The sequence below is a fragment of the Protopterus annectens genome, chromosome 7.part0 (assembly GCF_019279795.1).
Source record: "Protopterus annectens isolate FY-2018-M chromosome 7.part0, PAN1.0, whole genome shotgun sequence".
In the NCBI taxonomy this organism is placed as follows: domain Eukaryota; kingdom Metazoa; phylum Chordata; order Ceratodontiformes; family Protopteridae; genus Protopterus; species Protopterus annectens.
In genome coordinates, this window is record NC_056739.1 from 924,300,431 (window position 1) to 924,324,368 (window position 23,938).

The 23,938-nt window shown below is 39.0% G+C and overlaps 1 protein-coding gene across 4 annotated transcripts in view; it reads left to right on the forward strand.

The window, feature by feature from the left end:
• PARP6 (poly(ADP-ribose) polymerase family member 6) overlaps window positions 1-23,938 on the forward strand; it is a 1,412,227-nt gene that overhangs the window by 369,621 nt on the left and 1,018,668 nt on the right. For all 4 annotated transcript variants that reach the window (XM_044077510.1, XM_044077512.1, XM_044077511.1 and 1 more), the window contains one exon: window positions 11,917-11,977. In XM_044077510.1, coding sequence (XP_043933445.1) covers window positions 11,917-11,977 — 61 coding nt within the window. The remainder of the gene's footprint in view (window positions 1-11,916; window positions 11,978-23,938) is intronic.

A 23,938-nucleotide genomic window follows, 5' to 3' on the forward strand; every position in this document is an offset into this window, starting at 1 on the left:
AAAAAGGTTATCCATGATAAGACACGTGGTACAGCCTGTGGTTATATTAGGTGCTGTCTGGTTTTGTCTTATCTTAAGGAATGTGGAATGGGATATATTTATCTTTAGAGCTTTCTCAGCTGGGCAAACAATTGAATGCTTTCAGAAAACAATTTCTGCAAGCCATTTCTCTTTATCAGATTGTTTGCTAGAGACATGAAAACCAGGTACAAAACTGTTTACTAGAAAAAAAGCCTTATAATATTCAGTATTCTTTTTTCATTTACTTGCCTTCTCTTAAAACTTGTTACTAGATTAAGCTAATGGCCTTAACTCAGTTATTCCCTATGCAAGAATGAGAAAAAGCATACTAATTTTTGTTTTATCATGCTGTTTTAACCAGATCTTTTTTTTAATATTGCAGTGCTTGTATTTCTTGCAACTGAACAAATAGAAAGAGAGAAGGGAGGGAAAAAAACAGGAACACATATTTACATTAGTATCCCCATTAAACTTAAAAATAACAGAAAAAACTTTATAACATGCAAATAAAATTGTGCAATATTTAAACAGTACTATTAAGAAAAAAATGTTTTAAAGTTAGCTTTCTCCCTCCTCTTCCCTTCTCCTGAACATTTTTCCGAACTTTAATGACATGAAGTAGGGTATATGCTTTAGAGTCCTCTACAAGTTTAACAAGTCCAAAAAAGTCCAATATTTCCAGATTTTCTTGTTCTGTGATGTTTTACAAATATAATTATTGCAATGTAATTCCACATTTGTCAGTTTCTAAGTTACTGATTTTATTCTGCAAGCATTAATGGCATGAAGTAGAACATTTACTTATAGAGTCCCCTACAAGTTTAACAAAGTCCAAGAAAGTCCAATATTTCTATATTTTCTTCTATTCCTGTTCATGTCCCTCTCCCAAACCCTGTCTCTGCTTCATTTTCAATGTACCCTCGATTCCTCTAGTCAACTCTTGTACCTTTTCCCCTCTCTCAAGCATTTTCATTGAAACAATTGAAAAGGTTTCACTGGCATAGTCTGTCTGTGGTCTTTATTACCCGAAGAACAAGAAGCAAAATCTCCTCCTGTTTCACAAGCAACATTGAATGTTATTGCTGAGGAGATGTGTACATGGTTGCAGTAAGTATGAATGTATGTTAATGCTGAAACTTACTTTTGGATATATTGAAAGTTCCAGCATTATGGGGTGAGTGTGTGTGTGTGTGTGTGTGTGTGTGTGTGTGTGTGTGTGTGTGTGTGTGTGTGTGTGTGTGTGTTTGCTTGCATGCATACATGACAGAGAGAGAATGAGTTTCTGGATTAGGGTTAGATTAAGGAATGTGGAATGGGATATATTTATCTTCTGTGTTTATTGGTATGTGTGTCTTGTTTACTGGTACTTTTAGGAAAAGAGTTTTTAGTAAATTAATATGCAGAGTTGAGGTTACAGGCATGGCTAGGGTTAGGGTTAGCACACAAGTAAGGCAGTGCGCTTCTCATAAGGAGCTTACCTATTGCTTGTGGTTGCGAGGCAAGTTTCAGTTATTGAATAAAAAATAATCCATATCCATAGAGTAAGCATTTTCTGCTGCTTGGTTCCATGCACAGCAAGGCTTGCTGTTGTCTGCTTTAATGCTCTGGACTCTGTTTTCTATGAAATTGTCCATTCTTCTTTAGAATATGGAGCCTTTCTATTTGCAATAAGTGAGGCCTTTGTAACTTCTATCTTGAAACATTTGCCTGGATGTTGATCATTTACATAGTTGTCATCCTGTTTCTAGCTTTTCAGTTACCTAAAAGGTTATTGAGAAAGTTGCTTAGTAGCAGTTTGATTCCCTGTTAAAGAAATTCAAAAATCACAATCCTTTCCAGTAAGGAAGGTACTAAGTGATGGATTAATATTGAAAGATCAATGTTGTTACTTTGTTCTGGTCCTACTCTCTATCTCCTTAGCATTTGATAATGTGGCACGTTACATCCTTTCAGAAGTTCTTTTGGCTCACATGTTTGAGTTTTTTGCCTGCTAACTTTCAGGATGTACCTATTGGGCTAATACTTTTTCAGTTCAACATGTGAATTCTAATGTTTCACTAGGTTTCATTCTGGGTCAGTTACTATTGTTTGTGTGTGTATGTATGTGTGTATATATATATATATATATATATATATAATGTGTGTGTGTATATAAATATATATATATATATATATATATATATATATATATATATATATTTATATATGTGTGTATATATATATATATATATATGTATATATATATATATATGTAGCTACGTGCTTCTTTTGGGAGAACTGTGACTATTTCTTAAATCCACAGCATAAGATATAATAAATACATTGTTAACAAAGAGAGACATTTTGGTGTCATCCAGGGTGGCTGACACACTCAGGGACTGGCTGTGAGTTGTGGTTGTCATCATTCTTTTACCACTGAAACATAACCTGAATTAAGTATTTTCTTCTCGTGTTCCATCTTATGGTGGCTATACATGCCCTGGTTTCCTCCCAATTCAAGTGCCTGTACTTAGAGCTGTCTAACTTGGAACTTAATTTCCTGTAACTGGTGTTGCCAAAATAATAGTCTAATACAAGAAAGACTGACAGTCTGCCTCTGAAACATGTTTAAATTTCTTATGATTGTCGTACTTAGCCTCACACTTTAGGTCCCACTATCCTGAAAGAGCTCCCATTTATTGGGTCCTTTTCATTTTTTCGTAGGGTGAGAACTTAAACTTGTGCAGTTTATTTATTGATTGATAGTTTTATATTTGTTTACTGGGCTGAGTAACTGAAGGTCCAGTCTGGGTTGCAGAGTAAAATAAACGTGAACAGGATATGTTGAGGCTCCTTATCTCTGGAGTATTTTCCCCCTATTGTTAAGGAGACCCCCCCCCCCTGTCCTGGCTCTTTTCAAGAGCTCGCTACTACCAAACATGATTTTTATTTCTATTCATTGCCCTATTAATGTTAACTATAACCTATGTCTTCTCCTCTGAGTTTGAATGTTAGTGTTATGTTGTTCTATGTTTTAATGTAAAGTGCTTTGGGGAACAAGTACTGAGATACATTTGAACTTTGACCTTGGAGTTTACATAAAAGGGTGTGTAACAAAATGCATCACATGACAAATGAAAACTTTGGTTGTTAGAGTGATGTTTTATTATTCTGGCATTCAGATATGCTCTGCTGTTGTATATGCATATTGAGGTATGTTAAAACTGATGTATCACCTGTGTAATTTACTTGTGATTAATTTTATGCATTTCTAGATATATTCTTCACAGAAAAAAAACTTGATGAAAAAAATATTCTTCCTTTTCCATTATTTTATTTCCTTAACAGTTCTGTTTTTTGATTACCTTCAGGGATGAATGTTAATTTTTTAGTTGTGTCCATTTTTTGTTATAAGGAACGGCACAAATGAATAGATTATCTCGGTCCTGCTCGTCAGATGAATATATATGTTGCCTGGAAGAAGGTCCATGAAGTAATATAGCAATAACCCACGCCTGGGTGTGGGTAATGCTGGATTTACCCACGGTTGGCGTGGTTTGGTCCCGAGGGCGAAGCCCGAGGGACCAAACAAAGCCAACCATGGGTAAATACAGCATTACCCACACCCAGAAGTGGTTACTATTAATATGACATTATTTAAGAAAAGAAACTATTACTTTTCTTAAATAATGGCATACTATAATGCCTGTTTGCTGCCCTTCCGCAGATGTCTGGCATCGGCGGCAGTTCTGATGTATTTCGCCTGCGCGCGCAGTACATCAGAGCTGTGAGCAACGGAGAAAGCAAGATCTCCGTTGCTTTTTAGTGTTTCGCTATGTTAAATGGGTTTAACATAGCAAGACAGCGTTAAAATAAGAAGCGAAGATGTCCGTTGCTTATTTTAAAACTGTCTTATTATGTTAAACTCATTTAACATAGCGAAACACTAAAAAAAGCAACGGAGATCTTGCTTTGTTAATTGGTTTGTTTGTTTAAGGATTTGGGAGACTGTGTCAAATGCTTTGGAACAATTCTTCTAGTAGTAGTTTGCTTGATGATCTAAGAGGCCTTTGGCTGAGTGATGTTGTACTAGGTTTTGAGGGCAGGACACTTAGGGAGGAAATAGAAAGAATGACAGAGGCAGAGCTCATTGTAGGTTATGAGCTTGGGTATTTCAAGCCAGTGGAGCTGTCTCAAAGCAGTACAATGATGAGTTCTATATGAGCAATTTTCAGCAAAACGGGCAATTCTGTTATAGCAAGCTTCCATTTTGCTTAGTTCAGTTTTGTTGAGATTAGTCAGAATGGGAGATGCATAGAGTAGGGTGGATAGAAGTTGGGAGCGAGCAATGGCTGATCTTGTGTTGTTGGTAAGAAATGGTTTGATACGGTAGAGTGACCCCAGTTTGGCATGTACTTTTTTAATAGTTAAGTTCAGATGACTATCAAATTTTAGGTGGGAGTCTATGGTTATTCCCAATAGCTTAGCCTATGGCACTGGAGCAATTGGAGTAGCATTTGTGGAGTAGATAGTGAATTGACTGTTAGTGTTTTTGTTAGAACTGGTTATAATCATAAGCTGAGTTTTCTTTGGATTGAGGATAAGTTGGGCTTTGGTAAGGTAGTTTTCAACGTCAGAGAATGCTAGTTGAGTTGTTTGCAGGAGGGTGGGAATGTTTTGTGCAGCACAGATTAAGGTAGTGTCATCTGCAAACTGAATTAAAGATGCATGCTGTGTGGCGGTGTGGAGGTCATTTGTGAAGACTGTGAATAGTAGTGGTCCTAAGATAGAACCCTGTGGGACTTCTATAGTTATGGGCAGCTGAGGAGAGAGAGAATTTTCCCATTTCACAGCTTGGTACCTGTCAGTTAAGTAGCTTTGGAACCAGGTAAGAGTGGAATTAGATAGATGATATTGGTTTAGTTTGTTTAGCAGGATTTGGTGTGAGACTGTGTCAAATGCTTTGGACATATCCAAAAAAAGAGTTGACACTTGCAGGCCTTCATTTTTGAGACGGTTTACTGTGTCTGTGAAGCAGAGGAGAGCTGTAGTGGTACTATGGGCAGGTCTGAAACCATGCTGAGTAGGTGACAGGATGTTGCAGTCTAGGAGATAGTTTAGCATCTGGGTATGGATGCATTTTTCTAGGATTTTGGCCAGGGGAGAGTAAAGCAATGGGTCTGTAGTTATTAAGTTCAGTGGAGGTCCGCCTTTATGTATGGGTGTAACATAGGATATTTTCCAGAGTTTGGGCACATAGTTTTCAACAATTGATCTGTTTATGAGAGTGGAGACTGGGATAGCAATAGCATCTGCTGTAAGTTTCAAGAAATAGCTGGGAGTAGGTCGGCTGCTGTTCATGAGACTTTAGTTTGGAGAGCATGCTTTTGATTGAAGTGGTGGAAACTGTTTTGAGGGTAAAGTTTAGTATTAGTTATTTGTGTTGGGGGATAGTGAGGAAGAACTGTCCTGTGATACTAAGGATAGAATTAAAGTTCACAAAGTGGGAGTTGAATTGTGTTTCGATGGGAACTTTAGTGTCAGGGTGGTTGGTTTGGGGTAGCCTTTTGGGTGGATTTTAGTAGCTGGTTTACATTTTCCAAAATTTTTGGATTGTGTTGGTATTTAGTTTGTAATGTTGTGTAGTAGGATTTTTGTCCAGCCTAATGCATTTTTTGCAGGTTGCAGTTCTTGGTACTTAGTTTGGCTTTGTGTTTCTTTGTTTTTGATAGTAAGCCAGGCAGTGTCTCTGGACTTGAGGATTTGTTTGGTTTCTTTACTGAGCCAGGGGTTTGTAGAGGTTCTAACCTTGATTTTGCATTGGAGCGACAGTGTCTAGGTGTTGTAGAAATGTTTTGTTGAAATATGCTACAGCCTGGTCAAGTGGGAGGGTTTTAGGGGGTCCGGGGGGGGGGGGGGGGGGGGGGGGGGGGGGGGGGGGGGGGGGGGGCGGGGGGGGGGGGGGGGGGGGGGGGGGGGGGGGGGGGGGGGGGGGGGGGGGGGGGCCCCCCCCCCCCCCCCCCCCCCCTCCGCCCCCCCCCCCCCCCCCCCCCCCCCCCCCCCCCCCCCCGCCCCCCCCCCCCCCCCCCCCCCCCCCCCCCCCCCCCCTTAGGAAAGCTGCCTAACTTGGAACTTAATGTCCTGTAACTGGTGTTGCCAAAATAATAGTCTAATACAAGAAAGACTGACAGTCTGACCCTGAAACTTGTTTAAATTTCTTATGATTGTTGTACTTAGCCTCACACTTTAGGTCCCAATATCCTGAAAGAGCTCCTTTTTATTGGGTCCTTTTCATTTTTTCGTAGGGTGAGAACTTAAACTTGTGCAGTTTATTTATTGATTGATTGTTTTATATTTGTTTACTGGGCTGAGTAACTGAAGGTCCAGTCTGGGTTGCAGAGTAAAATAAACGTGAACAGGATATGTTCAGGCTCCTTATCTCTGGAGTATTTCCCCCCTATTGTTAAGGAGACCCCCCCCCCCGTCCTGGCTCTTTTCAAGAGCTGCCTACTACCAAACATGATTTTTATTTCTATTCATTGCCCTATTAATGTTAACTATAACCTATGTCTTCTCCTCTGAGTTTGAATGTTAGTGTTATGTTGTTCTATGTTTTAATGTAAAGTGCTTTGGGGAACAAGTACTGAGATACATTTGAACTTTGACCTTGGAGTTTACATAAAAGGGTGTGTAACAAAATGCATCACATGACAAATGAAAACTTTGGTTGTTAAGAGTGATGTTTTATTATTCTGGCATTCAGATATGCTCTGCTGTTGTATATGCGTATTGAGGTATGTTAAAACTGATGTATCACCTGTGTAATTTACTTGTGATTAATTTTATGCATTTCTAGATATATTCTTCACAGAAAAACTTGATGAAAAAATATTCTTCCTTTTCCATTATTTTATTTCCTTAACAGTTCTGTTTTGATTACCTTCAGGGATGAATGTTAATTTTTTAGTTGTGTCCATTTTTTGTTATAAGGAACGGCACAAATGAATAGATTATCTCGGTCCTGCTCGTCAGATGAATATATATGTTGCCTGGAAGAAGGTCCATGAAGTAATATAGCAATAACTTACGCCTGGGTGTGGGTAATGCTGGATTACCACGGTTGGCGTGGTTTGGTCCCGAGTGAAGCCCGAGGACCAAACAAAGCCAACCATGGGTAACACAGCATTACCCACACCCAGAAGTGGTTATTGCTATTACATGACATTATTTAAGAAAAGAAACTATTACTTTTCTTAAATAATGGCATAGTATAATGCCTGTTTGCTGCCCTTCCGCAGATGTCTGGCATCCGGCAGTTCTGATGTATTTCGCGCGCAGTACATCAGAGCTGTCAAAAGCAACGGAGAAAGCAAGATCTCCGTTGCTTTTTAGTAGCTATGTTAAATGGGTTTAACATAGCGAGACTTTAAAATAAGCAACGAAGATGTCCGTTGCTTATTTTAAAACTGTCTCACTATGTTAAACTCATTTAACATAGCGAAACACTAAAAAAGCAACGGAGATCTTGCTTTCCCCGTTGCTTTTTAAAACCTGTTTCGCTATGTTAAATGGGTTTAGCATAGCGAGACAGCTTTAAAATAAGCAACGGAGATTTCCGTTGCTTATTTTAAAGCTGTCGCGCTATGTTAAACCCATTTAACATAGCGAGACAGTGTTTTAAAGAGTTATACTAATGGAAAAGTCCGAGACGGACCTTTTTCCATTAGTATAACTCGATTTACAACGGGCACGCTGGCCAATCAGCGTGCACGTTTTGGAATAATAATGGGGGGTCATGGTATAATATATAATTTCAAATATGTGGCCTTGTAAAATAAGTAACTATCTCTGGCTTGGCAACATATGGTAGCATTTGTGGCTTTAAGAGATTGCTAATACTTGCTAATGAAAGAGAGGACTCCATCTGTCACAACGCAACTCAAAAAACAGAAAAAATGCTTTTTATTATTGTTTTTAAAATGCAACTTTATTGCTCTGTTAATTTTTTTTATCATCACACAAATGGAAATGAAAAGGAGAGGGTAACTCGGAATGTAAGAGGGGAATGCATAAGGATGTGATGAGCTTTTTGTTGCTTTGTTTCAGAATGTAGGGAATTAGATCTCTGACATCTTATAGTGTAGCCCAACAAAAGCAAAGGACAGTAGGACTACATTCTCATGTTAAGTGATGGGTTTATTCACTATTGTAATGTTTATGTTCTTACCTTGCTATGAGCTATATTTATTGCTCAACATTTGTCTAATTAAATTTAAGGTGAGGGAGAGTTTTTGGAATTGGACAACATACACTGCTGTCCTGTTTTGCTGCTTGTAGAATCTTGGCACAGAGTGGGTGTGGGAGGTCTGGCATGTTGGCTTGCAAAACCCTGCTGCAACAAAACTCAGTATGTACATGACACAGGAATTTAATGTTTACTTTCACAGTTCTGCACTGGTAAGATGGGCTTTGTGTAATTACTGTAAGGTGCTTCTCATTCCTTTTAAAAATGTACGGTGTCTATATAAAGATTCCTTGTTTCAGCTGTGCACTGCTTTTTATATTATCTGTAAAAGTAAATGTACTAGATAAGCTGTTAAACTCACTTCCTAAGTATTCTTAACAACTACTACATGATTTTATCCATTTACAAGGGCATCCATCCAATAAATCCAGCCATGAGTCTATGTTATGCTCTTACAAGGTGTGGTGTTCTATTACAAAGTTTAGATGTTTCGTAATCATGTGCGCGTTCTGTAGTTTTCTGAAAGATTCTGAGATTAGGAGCCGCCCCTCTTGCAAACAGCAGTTCTGTAATTTATGCCAAATTCTGATATAAAACAGTTTTAAGATATGCTGAAACTGCAATGATGAATCATAATGTGAGTTAATGTTAAGATTTCCTTGCAAACTGTTGAGCTTCACTATTTGAATCGATTTAATATTCCTGATGTAAACTATGATAAAAGTCATGAAATATGTTTCTGTCTGAATAGCAGTGAGGCTTCATCTCACATGGATACAAGGTTACCTGCCTCCCATATGTACTCCATAATATAGCACATGCAAACACTAGTGTCACTATGTCTACTAAACTGCATTAAAATGGTGTCTGTTTTAACTTAAATTGTCATGTTAGTGTCCTGCTGAAATAGTATATACAACTTGCTTTTCTCTTGTGGCAACTAACTGAAGAATACTTCATGTTGCCTTAAAAAAATAACAAAAAGCATACCTAAAGCAGATATTTGTTTTCCCCAGGCATTAGTAGGTTTATGATATTTTGAACAATAGAGTTGCATTTGAACAAGGATCTTTTAGGCCTCCTATTACTTTTAAATGGAGGACCTTTATATATTTTTATTCATTTATGCTTTTTTAACCTGTAATCCCACTAGGCTTGTGGGTGTATTGTCAGTGAAGACCGAAGATGGTGCTTATACTGACTAGATAACATTTAGCCAGGTCACCAGGAAAATTTGGAAATCTGCTGATGGTCTCTTTCAGTTGACTGATGCTCAGAAATTAGAACCTGAAAGATCACCAGCATCCTGTCATGGTAGCTAGACTTGGAGAAGATCACCAAGGTGAGTCTTACCTTGTCATCACTTTCTCCCTCTGCTCCAAGTTTGTGTGGTACTTGTGCATGATTAGTAGTAATAGGGGCTTGCCCTCATGTTGAAGAATGCAAGGGTGCTTGCCCTCTACAATTTTTTGTGTGACATTGGTAATATATCTCCTTTGACTAGTGGCCTCCCAAAGTTTTAAACATTTTGGGTTTGAATAATCATATGGCAATTGAACAACTCATGATTATTCATAGTGGACTCAAGGAAATTCTCCTACTGTTTACATAATGGGAGTTAGATTTGCTAATTCAATAAGATGGAGGTGCATCTAAAATACAGTTTCTAGCCCAGTGCAATCTAATAATGAAAAAGGTGTTTTGCCCAATGATGTGTTGGTCAAGTTGCTAAAGGAGGATACAGATGTTGCTGCTGCCATCCATAGCTGCAGCTTGCTCTTCTTTTTACTGGTGCCATTCCCCAGTCCGTCACCTCTCAGCTCTTAACTGAGGAGTAAAAAATGTATTTGATTCCTTTCCATGATTTTGCTGCTGAAGAGTGCAAAAAAATATTCTTTCCTCGATCTACTCTCAGGAGCAAGATTTCCTGAGTCGAATTGGTTGAGGTGGGGGGAGGAGCTCTTTCTTGTAAAAAAAATGTAGCAAGCGGCTTTCTACATTTTATATCACACACAATGTGCTAAAAGCATTTCAGCACTGACCTCAAAAGCAGTATTAGCATTCAATATCTCCCAATCATGCCTCTTACCAGCTTACACTCTGGGCAGCTGTCCCCTCCACCCCCACCCTATCTGTCCCTTTGCTGCTGCTGGTTGAGAATAGGCTCCAGACATACTGCTCAACTGTCCAGATTTTCACACAATGTCTAGATATTTGTCTCATATTTTGGTCTATTTCTCATAAAATTATGGTTTTCTGGTAAACACTAGCAAATCATTGAGGAGTGAAGTCAGAAAATGACAGACATTTGAGTTTCAGACTTCACATCCTTAAGAAAATTTATGCCAATGCAAAACCTGTTATTCTATCAACTTTCTAAGTTTGTAAGAGCAATATTTAAAACGGGTCCCTATTTTGGGGGCTTTGTCCCCCCATTATTTGTGCCTTGTGTCCATATTTCTTGCTCTAAGAGTTTGAGAGGTATGGCTCCAGAAGGGTACAGAACACAAGCTTTTATAGCAAATGCTTGTAAAACAATGACAGGAAACCAAAAGCATTAAAACTGTTTATTATGCTGCAGCTGTTAAATGAACCGATGTAGGAACTATGGATGTTCCTGCCAACATGAGGCTTAAAAGACCTGTGGTATGTAGAAGAATTACAATGGTTATACAGTAAATAGGTAACTTGGTTAGAATAACTCTGACTCATGTGGGCTTTTTTGTTAATGATGCAAGGACACATTCACTTGGGGACAGATGTTTTTTCAAAGCTGCATTTGAGTCATTTGCACTTGCAGTAAAGTTTATAAATGAATTTGAAAACAAAACTTCTTGTGCTAGTGGAGTAAATATTTCTTGTTAACCTGAGTGTACAAACAAGAGGAAAATTGACTCTGCAGGTCAGGATAAATTATGTATTTTATGCTGTAATGAGGCAATAGAAGTTTGAAGTATGTCAAACTGTCTCATGAAATTTTATCTCATAAAAAAATAGTGGATTGGGGTGTGGGGAAATAAGGTATTGTTTGTCAAGGGTTAAAGGGTACAACATCTTCTCGGAGTTATAATAAATGGTGCAAAAAGGTCATATAAAATGTTAGTGGTTGCAAAGTCATGTGTTTACTGTGAAGATATGATGCATTTAATACAAAGATGTTCAAGGTATAGATGCTTGCAATGTTGGAGGGTGGACATTTTAAAAGAAACTTCTAGCAGATCTGTAGAAAATGCAGTGTTATGAGGCACACAAGGTTTAATTTTTCCACTGATACAATAATTGTGTGATGATGTGAAATGAAATTATGCAAAGTGTTCTGTGTAGCTGTAAATCTGATCCTCAGAACTGTGGAAATGTTAGTGCCATTAGGGGAAAATGTATGATAAGTCCAAATCTGCTGTGTCTAAGAAAATTCCTTTTTTTTCCCGCCCCAAGGTAAAACTATTTCAGAATTTGTATTAGTAACTGACAGGGGTACGGGGTCCAAAAGGGCTTACCATCTGTAAACAAGTATGCCTTTTTGTGTAACAGTGACATGTTTAGTTCACTGCAGTTTGTAGCGACTCTCTCTCTCATTGACACACGTATGCATAATGATAGCTAAATAAATATACAGATGCCTTCTTTTACAATCCACTCTTTTTGAGTCTCTTTTTCTTCCTGTTCTGCAGGGAATATGGCACCATAGATGATGTGGATATTGACCTGCACATCAACATTGGCTTCCTCGATGTAAGTATACTTTGCACTAGAATCAGAGCTATAAATAAAACAATGTCCTGTTTATTATCTCAAGTGCATTTCGGGGGTCAGGGTACTGTTGTATATTTCTTTTGCTTAAACATATTATCCACTAAAAAGCTGCTTATTTTTGCAATGCCTTGCATTTCTGGTATGATTTTATTACAGTACAGTACAGCACAGTGTGCTCTGACATATTAGTTATCTCACCTGGTAGATAAACCGAGAAATACTGTCATTTTCTGCTGACCACACGCTAATAACAGTGTGTAAACCAGGCATAACTCCTGTGTACTGAAAGTTCCTGAATTGTACTATATTTCTCTTACATTTTTTACATGCCGCTCAACCTTTGACAACACAATCCTTTAAAAGTTATGGTTCCACTACAAAACCACAAGTGACTAACACTTGGGGAACTACAATGCTAAAAACAAATTCCTGAAGCACAAAAAGGCAAACATTCAATCTATAAATGTCTACTGGCAGCCAATCCCTCATACCCTCTAAACTTTACACATACCAAGACTGCAGTTGTAGAAATATGAAGAAGGGAGAAATCTCCCAAAACAAAGACGGGACTGCTGAGACAAACGCACACACACACGCATGCACGCACACACACACACACACACACACACACACACGCACACGCACACACATGCACACACACACACACACACACACACAGACACACACACACACACACACACACACACACACACACACACACACACACACACACACACACACACACACACACACACACTTTCCTCTGGAAAACAAATCATTGGTATTTTTATTCTTGATATTTTGGGCATAAGAACTTGCTAACCTGTAGAGGAGCACATAATCATAAAACATGGTCGGAAAGAGAAGCACTTTCCTATTTTTCAGAAGGGAAGTTTTCAAATAGCAGCAGAACACATCCAGTTAATGATAAAGGGTTATTGCATGGTCTTAGTTCAGTGAGAATGGTAGTCTTACACATATTTAACTATATGAAGAATATCTGTAAATCTGAGTAATCTGAAGTCAAACATCATAGTGTGTGTGTGTGTGTGTGTGTGTGTGTGTGTGTGTGTGTGTGTATTTCTTTGGTGTCTGTTTGCCAACACTGTGGCACATTGTACTGAAGGCTGGGAGCTGAGGCTCTTGACATGTGTTTTATATAGGTTCATAGGTAGGTACTAGGCTATTGGCCCAAGGGCCTACGTAAGCCTAGCCAACAAGTTCCCTGGCTTACGCCACCCAAGAAAGTTATTTTCCTGTGCCACTGTCGAGCAGACACAGAAGTGATCCCCGGGGTGTATTTCCTATTTCCCATCCACTCATCTAGATTTTTCTTGAAGAGTGCTAATAAAGAACTTTGCTTGACATAGATGGGTAGGGAGGATATGGAGGATTATGATCATGTCGCTGATCATAACCCATTTATTACGTGCTGAAGACATGGATGTTGATGCTTGTGAGGTGAATCTTGGCATCCATGTCCAGAGCACACAATATTAAGTTAAGATTGGCGACCCAATCATAATTCTTTGCAGTGCTTGGGGCTTTATCCAGATAACATCATACTTATTAGTACCCATACTAAAACACCTCTACTCCGGATAACCACCATACTAACTAGTAGTCATACTAAAATACCTGTACTGCAGATAACTACCATATTAAGTAGTGGTCATTCTACAGTACCTGTACTTCAGATAATTATCGTTCTAACTAGTGCTCATAGTAAAACACCTGTTCTCCACCAGATGGCTACTATACTAACTAGTACTCATACTAAAAGACCTCACTACTAAAAACACCTGCACTCCACCAAGTAACCACAATACTAAGCAATGCCCATCTTAAAACACCTCTTCTCAATACAAAAAACATTCTGAGCACGCCTACAAAAGTTTTTTGTTCCTTTAATGTGGAGAGCAACTTAGTATTTGCTATTTTCATTTGAGTATGTTTTGTATACCTTTTCTATTTTGCTGGCAAAACGGCTAAAGAAGGCTTTATGTAAGATAAGATGGAGCATTTTCCTAAAAGGCATTTGTTTTGGATTAAATCATTTGTGTTGATCAAGAGGTTAATAAGGCAACATAAGCCTTGGCTCTGGATGATGGTCACTGTTGATGTGACACCCTGGCCATGTGTAAAAATGGGTCAACGGGTTGTGGGTGGATGGATGAATGGAGCAAGAGGATAATACTAGGACATGTCAGCTCAACGCTGCTTCATCCAGGCTTCAGAGGAGAACAGTCTTCTTCAGGGACTTCTGATGACTTCATCAGTGACCATCATTCCACTTTTGTCAACTGAGGTAAACTAAAAGTCAAACGACAAAGTAACTTACAACTTGGTTAGACAAGAATAACTTATAATTTTGTTAGAAGCAAGAGAGCCCTCAGTAGGTTCACCCTTAACCTACTCCAACAATGTAACTGACATCCTCCAAAAATCCTCACACTAGCCACTGCTATCAACTGTTTTAATCACACTTTCCTAACCATAGAAAAGCTTCAGGATTATTGCAAACAGTACAATGTTAACACAATTGAAATTATTAGAACAATAAGTTTGGATCATAAGAATACAAATAACAAACTTCAATTAAAATGGAAAGGAGGTTTGTATAGATATAGTTCAAGTAATTAAGAGAGGAGTAGTGTCATGTATGAAGTATATAAGGAAGGATTAGTGTCATGTATAAAGTATATAAGGAAGGATTAGTGTTTACTGAGTTGGTTCAACTCTCCAGCCTTCGAAAGATAAGTGCCCTGTTAGGGTCTCTTTCTTCCTTTTATTTTAGATTGTGTCAGCCAGGAAAGGAAAATGTGAGTATGGGAAGTAGATTTCCCATAAAGATGGACATGAGGAGTGCCTTTTATGTTTGGGTACTAGACACGACCATACACAGTATGAGACTTTTCTGAGATCTGTCTGGCATTTGACCCTAAGACACTCCACAGTCATCTGTCATCTCTTTCCATTTATTTGGAAAACTTGTGGCTGACGCTTTTGACTCAGGGTGCCATTGCCAAATCTGCCTCCCTTGACCTTCAGCCTCCACTTAAGAATAAAGCCAAAAAGGCATGTACTGATCCTGAATGCTGTCCAGCCTCCACCGGACATCTGTGGTGGGTTGGTTGAAGAACCAGAGGACCATCCTGTACCAATGTCAGCTCCCTCTGCCATAACCCACTTGGAGACCGACATTGAGCTGTTTTCCTGCACATCCACTGAGGCTGTGCCTACATATGGGACAGATGTGGAGGGGAAACCATGGCTGATTGTTTTGGAAGGGCCTAGAGGATTTCCCAAATACTTGTTAGAGAAGAAGTACCTGGTACCCTCGTTGAATCTAGGGAGGGGTGTAAACCTCCTAGATTTGTTAAAGTTGATGTTCCTTTATAAAATAAGCAGAAGGCCAGGCATGTGGCTTCTGTGGTAAGGATGCCCACAAAGTATAGTTAAAAAAGTATATACTTCTGTCACCTTAGCTTTCAGGCTGTTCATTACCAGACCAATATGACCAGGCATGTCCTGGCTCTTCTCTCCAAACCTGGGGACATTCAGGCTGATGTGCTTGATATGGAGAGTAAGCCCTCTGCCACTTCCCTTTTGAGCTCTGCTTCTCAGGTGGCTCATCACTCTATTAAATGTAGTTATGATGCTGCTGATGCCTCCTTTATGGCACCTGCTTCTGGATTTGTAATGAGGAGGTATTCTTGGTTGCACCTCCAGACACTGCCTGAAGGCATCGAGGACAGATTACTAGAGTTCTCCTTAGGCAACCATAATCGTTTTGGCACTGCTGCTGCTGAATTAAGACCCTTTAGGATAAGGGTAAAGTTATGAAGAATTTAAAACAAATCTTTGTCTCTCTTGTTCCTAAGATTCAGAGATGCTGTGTATCTAAGTTTTCCTTTGTTTGTAGGCAGCCATAAAAGCCTTCTAGGGGCAAGAGGGCTTCTAGGAGAGTTTTTGAGGACAAGTCTTCTCTGGGTTCCAAGGGTCAAAAGCCTAATTGCCTTGACAAACCTGCTTCTATTTGACATTCAGCTACTCCTACCCCTGGACCAGATTCCTCTATCCCTCAGGTTGACTCTTTTCCTGTTTGGTAACAGGTAACAACAGATGTCTGGGTACTTTCCATTATCAAAACTGGTTATGTTATAGTCTTGAAGTCTCTTCCCTGATTCTCAGGTCTTTCTCATTTATTTATTTTACATTTGTTAACCGGGCTAGTCCAACTGGATATATGTCCATTTTCAGTGGAGGCCCGAGGAGAAAAGCTCCACTAACTACTACTTAACACGTTAAGAATATACCAAGTTATACAATAAAAAAAACATTAGCTTAAGCTTCTTTCAGGCTATCTAAGTATTTGAGTACAATGTGAGGTTTGGCAGGAATCTAGGTTAGATGATTTACTAGGTTATGATATTTTTACCATAGACATAAGTAGCAAAATCTAGAAATATGTTTATATAAAGAGGGATAGACAGAAGCATTTGTTAGGGGGGAAAGTGAAGTATGCTAGAGTAATGACGAAGATGAAAGATAGGTCAGGTGAAAGTAAACGAGGGAAAAAAAATCGAGAGAGAAAGGTTACCCAGGGTTATTGCAAGAGCGTAGCCAGTGGTTGTTTAGGTAGAGTTTTAGATTGGTTTTAAATAGTGGAATAGAAGTCAGTGATGTGAGGTCTGGTGGGAGTGGATTCCATATTTTGCCAATTGATTAGGAAAATGTGGAGTCACCTGCTACATTATTTGATCTAGAAGTTTTTATCAGTGTTTTGTTAAAGGAACGAAGATTATTCATATTGTGATAGGGCTTTATGAGGGTGGAGAGCATTGGTGTGTTTTCAGGGTGATAAAGGACTTTATGGGCAATAGTGAGTTTGATAGTATTGTATGAGGTGGGGTAGTTCCAGCCACCCTAGTTTTGTAAGATTCAAGCAATGGTGAGTTCTGTATGGAGAGGCAGTGGCAAATCTGGCGATGTTGTTGTATGATGTGGCTAGTTTATTGAGGTTGTACTTAGAAAGATTAGTATATATAGAGGAAGCATATAATAGGGCACAGATTAAGTGGGTTCTAGCTATAATAGTTCTAGCTTCAGGTGTTAAGAAAGATTTGATTCTATAGAGAGAACCAAGTTTCCTGTTAGTTGTTTTTATAGTGGAGTTGATATGAAAGTCAAATTTTAGTTGGTTGTCAATAGTAATACCCAGTAGTTTAGTCGTTTGGTCTGTAGCGATAAGTGTGCCATTGTTAGATGTAAGTGTGAAATCAATAGAGGGAGATAGGTGAGTGGGTGGAAAGAGCAGAAGTTTGGTTTTCTTGGGGTTCAGGAGGAGACAGTGGTTAGAGAACCATTGCTCAACGGTGGTGAAGGTGTTTTGTGTTAGTGAGTGAAGTTCAGTCTGGGTTGTGGCAGAGCAAATGATGGTTGTGTCACCAGCATATTGAATACAAGTAGATAGAGGAGTGGCTAGATGCAGATCATTTATAAAAATGGAAAACAGAAGAGGACCTAAGATGGACCCTTGAGGGACTCCTATAGAAGTGGGGAGAAGGTCAGAGAGATGGTTATCCCAGAGAACTGCCTGTTTGCGATTTTCAAGATAGGATGAGAACCAGCTTAAGGCTTGGTTGTCAAGAGAAAGGGAATTTAAGCGGTGTAGGAGAAGTTGATGATTAACCATGTCAAAGGCTTTTGAAAGGTCTACAAAGAATGCAGAGGAAGGAGTGTTATTGTTGCAATTTATGTTGATAGAGTCGATGAAGGATAGTAGGGCGGTGGTAGTACTATGGAATGGGCGAAACCCATGTTGGCAGCTAGCTAGGAGATTGTTGCTTAACAGGTGATTAAGTAACTGTTTGTGGATACATTTCTCCATTATTTTTGCAAGAGGAGATAGTAACGCTATAGGGCGGAAGTTAGAATACTCCAAAGAGTCGCCTCCTTTGAAGAGAGGGATATGTGAGATTTTCCAGACTGTAGGGATAGTGTATTCTTTTAAAGTCCTATTAATTAATAGTGAGATGGGGTAAGCTATTGCTTTGGCACCTAGTTGGAGATATTCTGCAGGTATCCTTCAGTTTGTCAGGTCCCACATTTTCCTTTGGATCTTCAGGACATGATAATGCAGGGAACCCTCCAGTCTATCCCCTTCTGTTAGCAGGGAACAGTTTTTTATTCCAGGATGTTCCTGGTTCCCAGGAAAGAGGAATCATGGAAGTATATTGTAGACCTGTATGTTCTCCAATATCCACACACACACACACACACACACACACACATGCACGGAGTGTCATAATTACGCTCCAGTATTGGCAAAAAGACAAACTAGTTAAGGGCTTCAGTAGGGCAAGATCCAAGCTTTTTAAGCAACACCAAACCCCCAAGTGCTGTTGTTAAGATAGAGTTTGACACTAATCACTAGGAATGACAGTGCCTGGCAGAAAACCACAGCTGCATAACTCAGGAGACAGCTTTGTTTCTGCCTGCTGGGCTTCTAATCTAACCTTGACTTTCTGACAAAATATTTTCTAGATGTGTGTTTCTGTCCATTTGACTGTGCTCTCTAATTGCTTTACCAGGTTTGAAAACCAGCAATACACTTTGCACTTTATTTTTTTCCTGTAACTAGAAGTACATGGATCAGATAAAGCCCAATATACTACAAAGAATTATAATCAGGTCTCCTGTCATAATCTAGTGTTATAAATTCGTGGCATAGATGCTAAGAATGAGAATTTATTGATATCCATGTTGTGAACGCATAATAATGTGGCTATGATCAGAGACCCACACGCTCTATCTCTTTTTATATACATATATATATATATATATATATATATATATATATATATATATACATACACACACACACACACACACACACACACACACACACACACACACACACACACACACATACCTATATATGTCTATATACACACATACGTGTTTGTATGCATAATACCACGCACACAAGCATTATAATTTGGAGGCATTTGTGTGTTTCAAGATCATAAGCTACATTTGAGTTTGTAGGACTTAAGCCACAGGTCACTGTGACCATTTTTGCACACTGAATAGCAGTAAAAACTGGTTTATGTACTGCTGTGTGACACTGTTCTTAACAGTAACTGCTGTGAGTCAGTCACGTTTTTAGGATGCCTCATTTCTTTTCGTTTTCTAAAACAGGAAGGAAATGGAACACAGGGAATTAGTCACTGTGAATTCACACTGGGAAGATTTTGTCTGACGGGTTTATAAGTTTTTTCCACTGGGTGACCAAGAAATTGATACAGCAGAGAGTTTTCATTTGTCAGTTAAACATTGTCATTTGATGTACGTGCCTGCCTGCAGGCATAAGAAATGTTTTGTTAGTCCCTTGTGGAGGGGTAATGTGCCAAGGATGGACTTTATTCACTGAAGTAATAATTACTCATTAATATATCATGAGCTGCAGATTTAGTAAAGGGGGTAATCTGTGTTACTGCAGTGTTAAGTACTAGCAAGCAATAAAATGGTCCACTGAGAGTTGCTGCAGTTGATTCTAGAGTTTAACAAAGTTTCTGGCACTGTCCCATGCAGAAAAATGGCAACCAAGCTTGGCTACATTAAACTGTTTATATATATATATATATATATATATATATGTATATATTATTTGCCCGTGCCTCATTGCCTAGGTTGTGGCTGAAAAGGACTGGCTCTTTTACTGCTTAGAAAAAATAAGGATGGGGTCCCCCGTTATGATATACTTGGATTGATCCTATAAGAAGGTGAATTGATCTGATTTTGAAATGAAGCAGGAAAGAGATAGAGGTCCATGAAGATCATTGTTCAAAAAAAAAAAAAAAAAAGGAAAAACAGTATCACCATCTCCCCCTTGCTGTAAAAGTGACCAAACCCTAATAGATGTAACATAGGACTTTCCCAGCTGTATTCTTTATAAGCAGCCTTAAAACATACCTCTCAACAGTCCATCTGTTCCCCTAAAGTTTAAAAGTTAAGTGCCAGGAGGACAGAAATAGTACCATCATCCATGGGGAGAGTTAAGAATTTTCTTAAGTCCCCAATTTCCCTGCTTAAAGCTGTGACTTCCACCTAATGCTTTTGCTGATTCATGCCTGCTTCCACACATGCCTTTCTTGCCTGCAGTGCTGTGTTTTGCTCTTTGCTTTGGCAAGCTCAGCCTTCATGGTGATTCTTTGCCAACAGACCATGGTCCCTCCTGCGGAGGTGGATGAGGTGACATCATCCTCTCTGTCTACTGTCAATTCCCCCATGCCATGTCCTCCAGATCCTTAAGTAGTGATTGAACTTAAGTCATCTGGGGCTTAAGTCAGAGCACTAAGCTGACAACAGCAAAAATATTTAAAACCTGTTCTGATACTTTGATAATCAAGGGGTCTAAATGGAGACGTGGAATCAACAAGAGAAGGAGGGTAGTTGTGTTGGTACTGAATTAATGTTATGTCTTGTTGAGAACCTTCAAAAGGTGGTCCCAGTTCTTACAAAATCGCACCATTATGACAAGGACATATAGACTGTACTTTATATTTTATGGGGAAAGTTAGCTAAAAAAATTAAAAAAAAGAAAAGAAGATGGGGGCATAATGCAAATAGTGCCAAATTGTGCAGTAAACTTACTGATAGGAATATTCTTGTTATGCTAAACTTTTGATGTAGATGCACAGGTTGCTGGTCCTTGCCAAGTCTGTGTTTAATGTTGTTAACCTACAGATATAAGTGAATTGTGGGCTCAACATTCAATTTGCACTGTCCGATTTTCTGCTCACTAATCACAGTCTTCCACAGAAAATCACTGCCATTGCAGTTTCTATTTTTGCAATGGCAGTAACGCTGCTGTGTGTCTGCTTTTTAATTTTTCCCATGTTTTTGCAACCATAGAATTGGTAACTATAATGTGATGTGAGGTCCCCTTCACTGGGGCTACAGTGGGTCTTGCTCCTGCAAAAAAAAAAAACTTTTTTTTTTTTTTGGTCGTGTCGAAGATAAAATGAGTTGGAACTTAGAAACTTGTAGTAGAAGCATTTATAATACTGTTCTATTTAAGGCTGTTGATAACTCAGATCCTGCTCATTTCAAAGAGATGTTGGTGCCTCATGTTCATGTTAGGTCACTCTGTCATCAGAAAACAAACCAAAGGTAGGTTATCTTTTTGTCTGCCATGCTCTGACTGCCAGAAGGATGTTCCCATTTTAAGTTTCCTCAGAACCATGAAAAGTTAATTGAGAGTAGGGGAAAGGTACACTAAGTTTGAAATTGCTGAATCCTGGAGAATTCCCTTTTCTCCATGGCACAGAGCTCTGTGAGTTAGAACACATGGGTAATGAGGGTATGGGGTGCAGAAGAACTGGAGTGACAGCAGCTTTTGCAGTTCACTGTTGCTTCTCTGGAATTGCGCACCTTTTTTGTAAGTTTGGGGACTTGCACCAGCAGTCTAACTGCCAATAAAATACCCTTTAGATGTTCTCGGAAGATTCATCTGTTTAGAAGTCCTGTAAATACATGTAATACTTTTTGTTAAATATTCATGTCTTGTTTCCCATTCATGTTGTATATTCTGTATTTTGTCTTTTCCTCATCTTGTCTTCATTTTTTATTTTGCTATGCAGTGTTTAACTGATAAGCATTTTAATACGTTAAATAAATAAATAAATGAAGTAAGAAACTGCTGGCTCTATGAAATTGATGTGCAAGCTGGTCCATAACATATAGTCTTCCCTGCAATAGCAACAGTGCAGATTAATGTACACTGCAATAAAGAATTAGCTTAGACATTAGCATACAAATACTAGGACTTTAAGTGCCCAGACTGATGTGAATTAGTCACTGTCCATATATCAAGTTTAAAAAAATCGCAAATTTATCCCTGGTTTGACACCTATGTCCATAATGGACAGGGGCAGCGTATGAATGCTTGATATGTATAAGCTTATGTTGTAACTTGTACAATTTCACAGACTACTGACAAGCCAGCAATATTTTGGTAAATTTTGGTAAGTTTGGTCAAGCTTAATATGGCTGTTGGGTTGAAGTTCAAGCAACCACCTATGAACTTATAAGACTAATAGAAATTCATTCACTCACTCTCAGATAACCTGCAATGTTCATTTTAGGGTCGCAAGGAAATCAAAATATGTTATTCACTCAGTAGCTGCAAGGCAGAAAGGAACTAATTTTGGAAAGACTTCTCAGTTTATTATGGGCAAGTATTTACACACACACACAACTCTCAGACACACACACACACACACACACGCACACTATCAGACACACACATGCATAGACACACACACACACACACACACACACACACACACACACACACACACACACACACACACACACTTTTACTGCACACACTGCAAAATCATTAGTTCACATACATTGTGCCTTTGGAATGTGGGACAAAACTGCAGAACCCAGCAAAAGCCCCACACTGTCATATGCCGGATGTACAGAATCCACAGAGGAGGCATCAACTAAATTTAGCACCCAGTCACTCTGAAGCAACAGTGCTAACTGCTGCAATGCTGTACTGCTCTAACAGAACTCTAAATTTGAGCAAAGGGATGGTTACATGTACAAATGATGACAACGTGGTTGGTGACTTGTATAAGGCACTAGTGTGATACACCCCCCCCCCCAAGACTGACGTTCTTTCACTAACAGAGTCACTGAGGTTACTAAAGAACTATTGTGTCAGAGATGATGTACCAAATTAAAATATGTTACCAGCAATCTTTGAAATGACTAAAGACTAAGAAATGAAATCTGCACCCATGGAAATATAGGAAAATGAGAAGAGATATTATTAACATGTGAAATGCTGGAAAGTTTAAGTTTAATGAGGTTTTGCCTGGGAAAATAATTAATGGAAGAATAGCAGGAAACTAAATGCATCGACATCAAAATAAACATATCACTAGATTGTACACATAAGATAAAAGGATGAGTAGGTGAAAAGTGGCAAGAAAACTGAATCTAATGCAGTATTATTCTGAAAGAAAATACAAAGCTGGAGCCCAGATGTAAGGGCTAAAGGTCTGCCAATTTGTAATATATAAGTGTGTGTGTGTGTGTGTGTGTGTGTGTGTGTGTGTGTCTGCTTACCATAACATCAGATCTCATAATATTGAGACCATAATGTCAAGTTCTCATAATATCACTTGTGGACTGCCCATAACACTCAAAGTCCTTAATGCCAAAAAACATGGTATAAGTAAGGAAAACCATCACAGTACCTCATACATCTTGAATTTCAGTGCAGCAATGGCTGGCGTGATGAGGTGTTGTCCTAGCAATGTCAACAGCATGTATGAGACCTCCCTTTCACAGGGGTACAGTTGGTGGATAGACACTGGTACAATTTGGAATACAAGAGTAAGGCAAGAAAATACCGGTCCTGGCGATATAAATTCGCAGAACACCGCAAGCGTAAAGTGGTAGACAAGATAATGGCGTTTGGAAAAGTCAACCATTCACCACCATACTAGCCTTGCAGTGCTGTACAAAGGTAGATCATTTGTATGGATTTAAAGAGAGGGGCAGCATTATGAAGGGACACCCCCTGCTTAGTAGTGGATGATGTGTTGACCAGTACATCTTCAGAAAGCAGTATGACTTTACCTAGTCATAAAGCCATGCTTCAACAAGTAAATAGGGCTCAGCAAAAGAACCTCATTAATAGTGTAGGCAAGAGGTGTCCTTGACAGTTTAGTCATAGAAGATTCCTCTCTAAGGAGGGTTCTTTCCTGCATGGGGAAATGTCTGAGAGTAGTAGCAGTGACTTATGCCACAGTGGTAAATATTCAAGATCTTGGCTGTGCTACTGTGGTTAATGGATGGCACATAAGGGGAATGTTTGCCATCAATTACATATCCTTCATGGCTTTATACTAC